This window comes from Gallus gallus, chromosome 6 (genome assembly GCF_016699485.2).
Source record: "Gallus gallus isolate bGalGal1 chromosome 6, bGalGal1.mat.broiler.GRCg7b, whole genome shotgun sequence".
Classification (NCBI taxonomy): Eukaryota; Metazoa; Chordata; class Aves; order Galliformes; family Phasianidae; genus Gallus; species Gallus gallus.
The window spans coordinates 31,856,461-31,869,399 of record NC_052537.1 but is presented as its reverse complement, the minus strand read 5'-3'; the positions used below and the strand labels follow the sequence as shown (position 1 = coordinate 31,869,399).

The 12,939-nt window shown below is 41.3% G+C and overlaps 1 protein-coding gene across 11 annotated transcripts in view; it reads left to right on the top strand.

The window, feature by feature from the left end:
* The first annotated feature begins 189 nt into the window (after positions 1-189).
* Positions 190-12,939, top strand: part of ATE1 (arginyltransferase 1) — a 71,469-nt gene continuing 58,719 nt past the window's right edge. For 2 of the 11 annotated variants that reach the window (XM_046942958.1, XM_015288684.4), the window contains exons 1-6: positions 190-323; positions 1,367-1,430; positions 2,319-2,381; positions 3,037-3,140; positions 3,893-4,165; positions 10,108-10,340. In XM_046942958.1, coding sequence (XP_046798914.1) covers positions 236-323; positions 1,367-1,430; positions 2,319-2,381; positions 3,037-3,140; positions 3,893-4,165; positions 10,108-10,340 — 825 coding nt within the window. In that variant the 5' untranslated portion in view covers positions 190-235. Of the gene's footprint in view, positions 324-480; positions 679-712; positions 905-1,366; positions 1,431-2,318; positions 2,382-3,036; positions 3,141-3,892; positions 4,166-10,107; positions 10,341-11,955; positions 12,085-12,939 lie in introns of those variants that run through there. The other 9 variants (NM_001079733.3, XM_015288681.4, XM_015288682.4 and 6 more) reach the window with 8 other exon arrangements.

Below are 12,939 nucleotides of genomic sequence, written 5' to 3'. Positions count from 1 at the left end.
CTGCTGTGCTGAAGCTCCTACCGTGGCCTCAGTCCATCCATCCGTCTGTTTGTTGGGTTTTGTTGGTAAACACGCCCAAACTAGCGGCTTCGTTTGGCTTCGTGGGAATAACAGTTCACCGTGAGGTGACTGAGGAACGCAGGGCGCTCATTGCGGTGATTAAAGGCGCTCGAGGACTGACGGTACCGCGGGGCTGAGCCGGGCGGGGCGGCGCTCCGGGCGGAGCAGGGCCGCCATGCGCCGCGCCGTGGTGGAGTACCGGGGCTGGAAGGAGGGCTACCGCTGCGGCTACTGCGCCTCGGCGCAGGGGAAGGTCTCCGCCGGTGAGCGGGGGGAGGCGGGACGGGTCCGGTGCCGGCAGCCGCGCCGCTGTGGGAGCGCGACCGCCCTCACTAAAGATGGAGGAGCTCGGCGGTCTGTGTGGGAAAGCGCGGTGAAGATGTCGGGGCCGCTCTTTCCGGCCGGCTCCGCCCGCGCCGTGCCCGCAGCAAAGATGGCGGCGGAGGCCGCTTCCGGGCGGCGCGGAGCGCGGTGTGAGGCGGCGGGTGGCAAGGAGCTGCCCTGAGCCGGGGAACATGGCGGCGGCCGGCAGCTCGCCGACCATCGTCGAGTACTTCGGGGGAGAGGACGGGTACCGCTGCGGCTACTGCAAGAACGAGAGCGGCAACCTCTCCCACGGTGCGGGCCGGGCGGGCGGGGAGCGGGCCGTGCCGGGCTCTGAGGGGGCCGCGGGAAGGGAGGGCCGTCCCTGCGGCTCCGTGCTCTGCCCTGGGGCAGGAGTGCACCGACAGGGCCGCGTCCAGCTCTTACGTGCTGGTAGTTATGCTCAGCCTTAGGACCTTCTCCTTAGGCTCCTTGCTGTGAGTCCCAAACGTGTTAGATGCCGCTGTTTGGTCCTCCAGCGGTAGGTAGCTGCCTGCAGAAGTTACAGGTTGTTGTGCTCTTTGAGTAACAGAGGTGAGCCTGCTTGCTTAGGCAAGGCTGTGTTTATAAGGCCAAAACCTCGTGTTTCCCAGGTGACTTTCTCAGAGAAAGTCAGCTTATCCTCACGGCAAGACTGGGAGCTTAAAGCATTTCTGTTTGGGCAGCCCAGGGAGAGCACCATCCCAGCCCCAAGGGAAGGAATGGGGGGAGAGGAAAACTGCACTTTTGTTGCTGTCTTTTTAATGTTGAACGTGGTGTTGAAATTAGTCACTAATGAGATTGATGAATATGCCATGTCCTTGAGAGACATCTATTTGTGTCCTGTTGGCTGTGTAACTGTTAGTTTTATGTAACTTCTGTAGAGTAACTTCTGTAGAACTTGTTACATCTTAATGTGTTAAAGTGTAGTTGTTGTTGCCAAGTGTGTTACTGTTTCTTTCAGGCATGTGGGCACATTCAATGACAGTTCAAGATTACCAGGACCTCATAGACAGGGGATGGCGAAGGTAAATTTGAAGTGATACCAAAATGTCCCTAGCTCAGATTCATTCTCCTTTTCTAATAGAATCCCTTGACCACAGAAAGTGCTACTTTTCCTAAAGTCTGTTTTTAGGGGTATGTGGATGGTTTTTTTTTTTGTTGTCAGTATTGGAGTTTATGCCTGCAGAAGTTGCTGAGCAAATAAGGAGGAGAAATTACAGAGTATAATGTGTGCAAGGGGAGTGTAGTGGTAGTAAGAAGTCACAGCCTGAAGCAGTGATTGAGCACCTGGTGGAAGGCAGGGCCAAGCCAGGGGAGCTCAGGTGCATGCAATGCAGCTGAGTGACTGGAAGGGCTGGAGCCAGGATCCACCTCTTCCCAGACCTCACTTAAGGGTTGGCAGTGGAGGTGAGGGTCTCTCTTGCTGGAGATCCCTGCCCACCTGAGGCCTTCCAAGAGAAGCACTCTCCTTTGTTTCTGTGTCCACTGGTGCTGCATTTCAGCATATCCTCACCTGCTGCAGCCTAGGACTTGGCTACTCTGCTATCATTGCTGCAGTTTCCATTGTGTTACAGTGTTATAGGGAGTTCTTGTCACCTTGCTTTTTTAGTTAGTTCCTGGGAATAATGTTCAGGTGGGAACGTACTGGAGATTAGGGTATTGTTCTGATACATGGAAAGCACACTAGATACGACATGCTTTTCTTAGTTGTGCTCTCTGGTGAACTTTTGTTAATTAAATTTATTTATTCTGGATGGATAATACTTTAATATAATGGCAAAAAGCTATAGAGCTTCCCTCTCAGCTTTTGATACTATTTGTGTAAGATTCTGTTGCTACTTAAACAAAAATGTTGGTTTATGTTGTAAGATAAGCAGTGATGAAAAACAGTATGTATTTATTATTATTTTTAGAAGTGGAAAATATGTCTACAAACCTATCATGAATCAAACATGTTGTCCTCAATACACAATAAGGTAAGAGACTTGGATTATAGTACCATAACTGATTTGACCACCTAAAGTGTGTCCAATCTTTGTTGGCTTAAACACATAGGACTTAAGTTCATCTACTTTTCATTATACCAAGTATATTCTAGTGAGTTTCTGCCCAGGCACGTTGGCAACTCTGTGCTGTTGTCATTGGCTCTGTAATGTTTTCCTGTATGCAGTCTGTACCCTTCCCCTTTGTTTTGCGCTGCAGTCCAAGACAAGAGTTCAATGACTGCTGTTTTGTTTGATGGTGCAGGTGAACCAGAATGCCTGTCTCTCCAAAACTCCTTTAGTAGCCTGAATAAGAGAGGTTGTCAGTTGAACAGATAAAAATGATTCTAGATATGCTTTTCTGTCCCTGGTGGTTAGATACAACGTTGTGTCTATAGATAAATAAGTGAAGAATTCTGGTGTGTTAGCCTCTTAGGGAGAACTTTTCTTTCTGCAGTGCTTCAGGTCACAGTGATATACTTTCGTGATTATTGAATGCGTGTGTATTGCTATAATAATGATATTATGAAGAGCAGGAGAGCATAATTTTATCAAATCAAGAGTGTTGATAAACTATTTGGCCACTTATTTCATAAATTTCCTTGTATTCTGAAGAAATATATGAAGCAGTCATAACTTTTTCTTCAAGATGCCAGGCACTGCGTTTTCAGACCTCCAAATCTCACAAGAAAGTTCTGAAGAAAATGTTGAAATTCATTTCGAAAGGAGATGTTTCAAAAGCAGTGAGTGAAGGTAAGAAACTCCTAGAGTTGGAAAAAGCAAGGCTGATGTTTGAAATGAAGATGATGTTGCTGACTGAATGATTGAATGCCATCAGTGTGATTTGTTTTGTTTTCTTTCTCCATGCAGTCCCCTTTGTAAAGGCCTGACTAGGTTATGTCTGCAGTATTTTGAATCAAAGGCTCAGTGTAGTGCAGAGAACAAATTGTGGCAGCTGCCTTGCTCCACTGAAGGATATTTTGTTGCTTTTTGCATGTACCGGCCTATTTTCACTCTTATCTCTAGACACAAGCTTGCTTTGTAGCTGACACTGTAGAGAAGCAGACTGTTATTAGCTGTCATAGAAGTGATAATCTGGAGAAGACCAAGCAGGGCAGTAAAAAGGAAGGAGAAACAAGAAGGGTTTTTCCTCCAGGTGGTTGAGAGGTGACAGACTTGGCTTAACCAAGACCAAAACCACCTACTTTTAGTTGTGGTGGAACCTGTTGTGTCAGTTCTAAGACCTAATTTCCCTCTTGTAACAAGACTTGTAGTGTGAAATTAGTGAAGACTGCCCCATTTTAATCGAAAGAAACAATCTCTTATCAATTATAAGATCATGCTAGTAAGACTGGCAAAAAAGCTTTCTGTTTTCAGACTATTCCAACAGATGTATCTGTTGGAAAAACAGTTCCAGAATTGGAAATAAGTTGATCTCAATGTTAATGGTGCAGGGTGTGAGCTGTGGTTACACAGAAATCAACTCAAGCAATTTTTGTTTGCAGAAGAGCCTATGGATTCCCATATAGAGGATGCGGTCTCATGCAGTTTTGTACATAGAAGTGAATCTCATGTCAGTGAGGCTGAACTGACTCCCTTAAATGAGGATCACGCAGACGTAGTGGAGAATGAAGATGAGGACAAAGGAGAAACAAAAGAAGAGGTGAATGTGAAGAAGGCAGAGTTGGATTCTCTTCAGATATGTGGAGATAAAGACGCAGCAGTCCCTGGAGAACCATCACCTTCTACAAAAACTGTTCATGCACCACCAAAGCCAGGTAGTTAAGTTTCTGGTAGTAATTGGAATATGTCTTCATTACTGGTTTTTAAAATCCTTTTTATCTTGCCTAGTAATTTGGGAAATTGTTGTTTCTTGTTCTTTATACCCTCGCCAATTTATGGAATTATAGCATATGTATTGATAGATGCTTCATGTTACTTGTTTTTATAGTTTTTCCTGGAGGTTGATTTCCATCATCTCAGCTTTTCAGTTTAGTAACTGAAAATACCTATGTACAACTCACAGTTGTGATGTTTGAAAGCTATGTAGATCGTGGTTATATATGTCAAGGTGATTGAATGTCATCAGATATTGGATCTATTTCCAGTTTGGAATACTTTTGTGTGCAGAAAGATATACAATCCAGCTTTCCTTTTTCCTATAGGGATGCTGTTGCTCAGACTTAGGTACCTTGAGGTGTGTTTGTGTAAGACAAAGAGCTGGTGCTGCAAGAGTGCTAGCTTCAGGGTTAGGTTAAGGCTTCACATTGTTTCTTGTGCAGCAGTGGGAAACCAGTTTGAGATCTAATAAGAGTACTGTAAGTATTGTTTGTATACTTCATCATATCTGTAGGCTGTCTTGTTATGCAAACTGTACAGCCTGTGAATATACTCCACTAATAACTTGCTTAAGGCTGTATTATGTTTTCATAGCCTGTTTGTCGCAGACCTGACTGGCTCTAGAAATACATCCAGTCTAAAGGTGTGTGCTTAAAGGCAATTAGATAACTTTCCAGGGGTAGGGGAGAAGAAAAGTACAGATACTGTTTTTCTGTAAGAAATAACCTCAACCAGGAAATGTCTTTCATCTGTTTGGGAGCTTGCCTTGTTTTAGACTTTGGATAACAGGCTTAGAAAAGCAATGTTGCAAGCAGCTATGAAATTGTAAAATCTGTAATAATTTATCCCTTTTTCTTATTGTGAACTTAGTGTCGCATTTCTGTAAGGAAGTATGGTAAGTGTGTGTACTAAGTAAGGCAACCTTGAACCTTAATCATCTTAACTGTTGACACAATATATTACAGCTGGTATTCTCTGTGTGCCATGGCCCTATCTGTTGCACTTGCAGAGAAGTCCTTGGGTAAAAAGGAAATGCTGAGAAGTTGTATGGTAACTGCTGAGTCATGGCCTGAGCCACTGACTGAGCACCTGGGGAAAGGACCCGGTCAGTCCTGGGAGCACAGGTGAAGGCAATTCAGCTGTGTGACCAGAAGGGCTGAAGCCTGGCTGCACCTCTCTTAGACCCCATTTAAAGGTTGACTGCCCCTGGGGAAGGATCTCTGGTTGGAGATCCCTGCTGTGTGTGGAGTCTTTCCTGCAAGCCTAGATCTTCAGAGATGGGTGAGCACCTTTACTTTTCCTTTGAAATACCATCCTATCTGCACTGGTCCCTTGGCTGTTGCATTCCTGTTTTGCCCTTCCACTGTGTTAATCTTTCTGATTGTAACAGAAGTTTTGCTGCTGGCACACTGATGTAGAGTTCTGTGGATTGCCACTCTTATAGCTCCTTGTATGCTCTGGTCTTGTGGGATGTGGTAAGAGGTAGATAGGTTATTGTCAGAAGTCATCTGAGTAACAGCCTGAGTGGGAAAAGGAAATGGCTGCATCTTGCAAATGCTTTGTGGCCCAAGGGTTGCAGATGAGGCGGCCTCATCTTACAGGTCACGTTTCCAGTTTTGTGCAGTTTCCGCAGTGTTACAGAGGCATAGAGGGTATTTTCTGGGTTTCAGTTACATGGTGGGTAACTTTGGTTGAAATCCTGGTGAGAACTGCATGCTTCGTTGTTTCTGAATATGTTGGGACATCATACTAATTCCTAATTTTCACCCATTATATATTGTGCTGGTGTTAATGAGAGCATCACAGTGCTTCTGTTTTCAAAAGGCTTTGCCTTCTCCTGTGGGTTGGCTACATTCAAGGTTGACACTTCAAAAGAACGTGAACGATCATTGATTCCACCAGCATCAGGCTTTCAGCAACGATTTTGCATCTGAACAAAAAGGAAAGCTCTGTCAGAAAACCAGCAGTGCTGCACAGAACTGGTACTGCTGCAAGTCCATAGGAAACTTGTCCGGAATCTTCAAGACTGTATTTTAGTTTGACCACGTAGGTGTGCTGTGCAAATTTCCAAGCCCCTCTTGTTTTTAAAAGAATCGGCTTTGAGTCATGTAAACTTTTTTGGAAACAAACTATGTGGAAATGGGCAGCAGGTGGCAGTGTTGGGTAATGAGAGCTGATTTGGAAAGGGTTGAAAAGTAGTCTTCAGTTACGTTAATAACACTGAGTAACATTAAACACTGCAAATGCAGATAAGGGGAGTTTGAAACGTTGTTTTTACTCAGTGTTTCAGAAAAAGAGGGTTAATTTTATAGGAGAGGAATATTCATTAAATGGGAATAATAAATTCATCAGGACTGTATTTTTTGTTTCGAGTAGGTGGTGTCCCGGGTCAAATGTAGTTCAAAATTTTCCACATAGACAGATGTTTACTTTTCATCTTGGAAAATGTAGACTTATTCTGTAATAAGATTGTTTAATTGCGTTTTTATTCTTTTATAAACAAAACAGGTCATTGTCCTATAGGAAAAAATGGTCTGTTTCTGCACAGTTTCAGATGGGAAAGGTTTGCTTATGTCTGCATGCACATCCATTGTTTTTAAAAGTTTTTCTAGCTAACTTATAGCTTATAGAAGATATGAGACATGAAGCAGAACCCAAGGCAGATGATGTGCTGTAACATTCTTCAGATTTATCATGAGTATTTTAAATAAACTCATCCACTGACTTGTTTACCCCTGGTGAGATGGCATAACATCTGTAATGGTCTCAGGATTTGTCCTGTCCTGGTGAATACTTCTGTCTGAATGAGACAAATATCCAAAGACTGTAGGTGAGAGGTAAGGATGCTCGGTTGTGCAATCTGCTTGTTCAGCTGTAGGAAGTCTGAGGGGTGCAGAAGTGGCATGAGCTCTGTTTCTGAGATCCTGAGATGCTCTCAGCACTTCAGCTTTCATGGACCCCACGTGGAACAACTGGACTGGGTGAGCCGTGAGGAGCTTGTACCAGCAGTGTACTTAAACTCTTGAAAACAGTTTGTTCCATGGTTCACATTGAGAAAGTCTTTAAATGAAAACCAGAAACACTGGTAAAAATGTATCCTGTAGGTTGCAGAAAGGGCGTACGTGTAGGGGGTCTTGTTGTTTGTTATAGCTCAGGTGTTATTCTTTGTCTTCCTGTTTTTATATGTCCGTATTCAAAACAGAATCTTGATGTTGTGTACTTGAGATAGCATTACTTTGAAAGTCTGATGGATCCTGTAAGTTCTGAGCAGTTCTCACTGCACTTTTGGTAATGGTAGCTATGTATTTTGAGATCACCATCCCTTTCCCTAGGTCTCCTTGTGGCCTTTACAAATCATAGAACCAAAAAATGGCCTGGGTTGAAAAGGTTCTTAAAGATCATCTAGCTTCAACCCCCCTGCTATGTGCAGGGTTGCCAACTATTGGACCAGGTTGCCCAGAGCCACATCCAGCCTGGCCTTGAATGCCTGCAGGGATGGGGCATCCACAGCCTCCTTGGGCAACCTGTTCAGTGGGTCACCACACTCTGTGTGGAAAAACTTCCTCCTCATATCCAACCTAAACCTCCCCTGTCTCAGTTTAAAACCATTCCCCCTTGTCCTATCACTATCCACCCTCATAAACAGCCTTTCCTTCTCCTGTTTATACGCTCCCTTCGGTATTGGAAGGCCACAATGAGGTCTCCTCAGAGCCTTCTCTTCTCCAAACAAAATCATGATTCTCTGTGGGCTGACCTGTTGGCTTGATGCAGCCAATCTCAGTGTGCTTTGTCTTAGAAAGTAGTTAGCAAGATGCTAACAAATAATTTTCAGTGGCTTAGGGAGTAAAATCTGCTTCCCTTACTCCAGTCACTGTTCCTTGTATCTTGTTCTCCTAAAACCGTTATCTCTGATTCCTCTAACTTTTGTTGCACCTCTAACTAGAGCTTGTGCATGGAGTTTAATTAAAATTTAATTAAAATAAATTTAATTAAAATTTATGTACATCTTGGAAAGAGACAGATGACCGTGATTTTTCTTCACTGTAAAATGAGCCAGGAAAAACAGAAGTGATAAAGTAGTGTTTTATTCTTTAAGTAAAATACTGCTTTTCAATATATTAGCATGAACCAAAACAAATATACCCAGAGTGAGTTAAGCCATCGCATTCTGTATGGTATGTGCATTAGAAAGAATAGTTTACAGCTTTACTGATGCTTGAAAGTTGGTTCCAGTAGAAAGTATTTGAACAGTATCTGTGGTGTATTGGTAACAATAGATGAAGCAGTGACTGTGAAGGCTGCAGTGCTATGCAGATGAAGTGAATCTAAGTTCATTGTGAGGCTTTCACCAGTGCTCTTACCATTTCTAGTCTGCAGGAGACCGCTGCTCGCCTGTGTCTGCGGGGAAGGTTAGAAGTGGGTAGAGGACAAAGGAAAGATGTCATTTTTGGCTGCTGTGTTACTGGTGAGAAGGAAAGAAAGCTCTAACCACACCTTCACAGGCCTACTGGAAGAAATGATTTCCAAGTAGTTTCCAGCCCTCCTAGAGAGTAAAGTGGGATAAGCCGTAGTTAAGTCTGGGTTTGGATTATTCTTTATTTCTCATAAATATTAGCTGAGTTGGAAATGCGTTGTCGTCTTAATGCTTCATATGAAAGTACCTCACCATTCTGGGTACATTCCCACTAAGTCTTTCAAAAGTTGCCAGTGTGTCCTTTGCGAATATATGGATTTCAGGAGAAAGCTAATGGCATAAAATACTGCTTCAACAGTTTGTCATAATATTTGTTACAGTTTTTGTTCTGTGCAAGATATATGACTCCATGCTTCCCTCTGTGGGCCTAGCTTGTTCCATTATTCCTCTCCTTTTGGAATCTTTAGTATTATGGATCATTTTTGGCCTCCAGCTCATCTACCATTGCATGTTAAAAAAAAAAAAGTACAGAATGAGAGTTAATTTTATATAAATTAACTGGGTTAACTGGCTGCTAATACAATTGTGAGTGCAGCTTTCCCTCTGTGTGGAAGTTTCTACAGCAGCTGCAAGTACCAGACAGGTATTCCCTGAAAATTCCTGAATCCTTCCACCACTGTTTCCAGAAATGCAGCAGCTTCATACGACTTTAACACAGCTTCTGGAATGAAGTATGATATTCAGTTACTTCTCTGTGCTTCTTGGAGTAGCTGATAACTGTGTGTAAAGGTGAAAGAACTGAGCGTTAGGGGGAAAAAAGTCTTGGTTTTGTAAACTTGTAGGAATCTGGATTTATGCATTTAGAATCAGTATCAATTAAAATTGTGCAATTTGGGGAAACTGCAGACTGGGATTGGATTATTTATTTGGTGACCGTCCTTTCAGTGCATTTTGTGGATAGAATGGACCACAGGCATCTTTTTCTCCTTGATTTAAATGGAGTATGAATTTTATAGTACTTGTGTCTTTAATGCAGTAGAATAATTCTTTATGAATTTGACAGTGAGGTTTTGTGGTTGTGGGTTTGGTTTTGTGCTTTTTCCTTTCAATATTTCAAGCTGATCCTGGTGCTGTTTGGATATGAGGCAGCATAATATCGTGTGTTAAACAGGAGCATTTTGTTTTTCTATGAGAGGGATTTAAGGACAGGCTTAAGAGGAATTCTTCTTGTACTACTTTTTAAATATATTCCTGAGTCTGGATTAGAAAGCTGTAGAGGGGAAAAAATCACTGCAACTTCACTTGGTACAGGGGATTATCACTAGCTCTAAGTGTAGAGGACTGTGTTATGTTCAGACCATGGTCTGCAATTACTGGTAATTTTAACCATTTCTTTTCAGTCATCGTGTGAGGGCTACTTGTTTCTTGCAAAACGTGGTGGTTAATTCTTTCCTTGTTTCCTTACAGGCAAAGGGGCTGATCTGAGCAAGCCACCGTGTCGAAAAGCAAAGGACATACGGAAAGAAAGAAAATTGCAGAAACTCCTTCAGAACCAGAGGTGCACACTTGAAGGCTCTCCACTTCAAGCAGAACATCAAGCTTTACTCTTGCAAAGCTCAAAGTCTACAACAAACCAACCAAAAAGCATTGAAGACTTCATTTTTGTCCCTTTACCTGATGATGCACCGCACAAATTGGAGGTAATGGCTCATTCACTGCTGTTGAAGGCAAATTACATAAAAGTCTTATTTTTGGAGCTCTACAAATGCTTACGTGTTTAGTTTCTGTGGCTTTATTAACTGGCTGTAGTTTAAATCTTAGAATATATGTGGTACGTGGTGATATTTGGTACAGCTGAGCTCTGTGTAACCACAAGGGGGTAATCTTGCACTTGCAGTCAGTTGTTCACTGTACTGCTCTCTTCTACAAAACACTTATAAATTGATTTCATACCGAGTGACTTGAAAATGAAAGACTTTGAATTAACTGAGTGTTAAACAATGAGAGACATTCAATATTTAGTTTTGCAGCATATAAATAGTTAAGCTATCTGTGCTACTGAATCTTGGCTAGAAAGCAGTAACTGTTGATAAAACTAACCAGATGAGAAGATAGCTCTTATTTATAAATGTCTGTGGTATGTGTTGATGTCTTTGGAAACTGTAGAAGTTATGGTCGAAACTAGCATAATATATTGGTTGCAATTAAATCTATTTTTACTATAGAAGTAGTTACCAGGAAGACTTTTGGACATGCTGACATTGGTTAATTGTAAACACAATGTTTTTTTTTCTCTGGAAGCTGAAGAGCTTTCTGAATATGTACGTTTTCCTTTAGCTACTGATGATATTAGAAATCGAATTTGAATAGTACTTCTGGTACTTATTTGAAATGGTGATGACTTAAAAGATGCATCCTAAATAACTGACAAGAAACCATAGAACTGATCTATAATTGCTAACTCTTCCAGGTTTATGATAAGTTATCTAACAAGTATAATGGCCTTGTATGAATGTTTTCATTAAGATGATGCAGGGAGAATTTAAAGGAGAATGATTCTAGCAGGTTTTTTTTTGAGATTTTTTCCTTTCTGTTGTTAACAGATTTTTCTTTGTAGATTAGAGCCAGTGATATCTGTGAGAATGACCATAGTGAAAATGCATTGTTCATCATGTAATAGCATGCCTTTGGTCAGGAAGCAATCGCTTTTACTAAAAACAGTTTAATACACAGATTCTTAAAATTTATTTTACGTTCTTGTATGTAAGGGTGGTGGTAGGAAGGGCACAATTTCCTACCTAAATTAGTTAGTAATTGAATAAGGGAACATTGTTTCCTCTTCCTCTTTTAATTTGAATAATACCTGGAAATCCTCTTAGGACCATTGCAATGCAAATGTCATCTTTATCCAAAGAGGACAGATATGAGTCTTCCAAATGCATGAATCCTTCAAGTATTTTTCAGTAGGATGAGAAAACACAGGAACTGAAGGTTTGAAGATGTATCAAAAATCTCTTTAAAATGTCAATCTGCTTACCATTTGTGGGTTTTAGTTCCCAAAAACCACTTATGTGGTTCTTCTGTAGGCACTTAGTTCATCATTTGAAAACCTTGTATGTAATTCAGTGTAAATACAAAAGCCTTCAATAATGTAAAGTGAGTAGAAGAATTGGAAGGCTATTCTCTGATAGTAATTGAAGTGATAGGGTTCTTTTTCAGGAAGTGAAAAATTCTCTCTGTTGTGATGCTTGTATGTGTATAAATGTGTAATTATTGCATGATACTGTAATAATAAATGTTTAACTTCTTCTGAAGGTGAGGGTGGTGAGATCATCTCCGCCAAGTTCACAGTTCAAAGCCACATTTCAGGAGTCTTACCAGGTCTATAAACGTTACCAGATGGTTATTCACAAGGACCCACCTGATAAACCAACTATAAATCAGGTCAGAAGGCCAAATGAATTTTATGCAAAGCTCAGCTTCCCCTTCATTTCATGTGTCTTGAATAGATTCTAGAAGAAAGAATTGTGGATTTTATATCCATCTTACACTCAGGAGCATGTAAAATACTGTATCAAGTACAATCAACATTCTGAAAGTGCAAACATTTGATATCTCTTTTTGAGTGCTACGAATATTTGGTCTTAATTGCAGGCAGTTAAGAATTAGATGGCTACGCTATTAAATAAGAGATGAAAGAGATGAGGCTTTGAAGGTAAAATATCATGGACCATATACATATAAATCTCCCAGGAACTGAAAATGACTGGATGCTTGCCCTGTTAAGTAGTCTCATCAGCTCTGGTTTGAATGCATCCATATGGGGGAGGAACAAGCATGATCAGGGCCAACATGTGAGTGAAGAAATTATCACTCATGCAAGTTGTTGGTTTGAGGTTCACTTAAATTATGTAAACCTCTTCATTTTTCATTTAAGCACATCAAGTAATGATCAACTCACTCTATTTAAATTACATGTTGTTACTGCCTCTTGTAATGACCAGGCAATGTGTAATAGTTACCTGTGTTGGACATATTACCTCTCAAATACTACCAAGAAAAAAATTTTAGAGTTTTGGAAGAGAAGTGTATGTAGCAAGAAAATGTAATTGTTAAACTGGGGTCAAGTGATGTGCCATTAGAAATTAATACATTTTAATAGTTCTTGGAGTTGTACATTGAAAAAATTGTTGTTGGTTTGTTAGATACTTGATCAAAAAATAGATTAAGCTGGTGCTTAGGAGTGTTCTGGTGTTATATAATTTTTATTTTTTGATAGAGGTATCAAGAGTCAGCTTA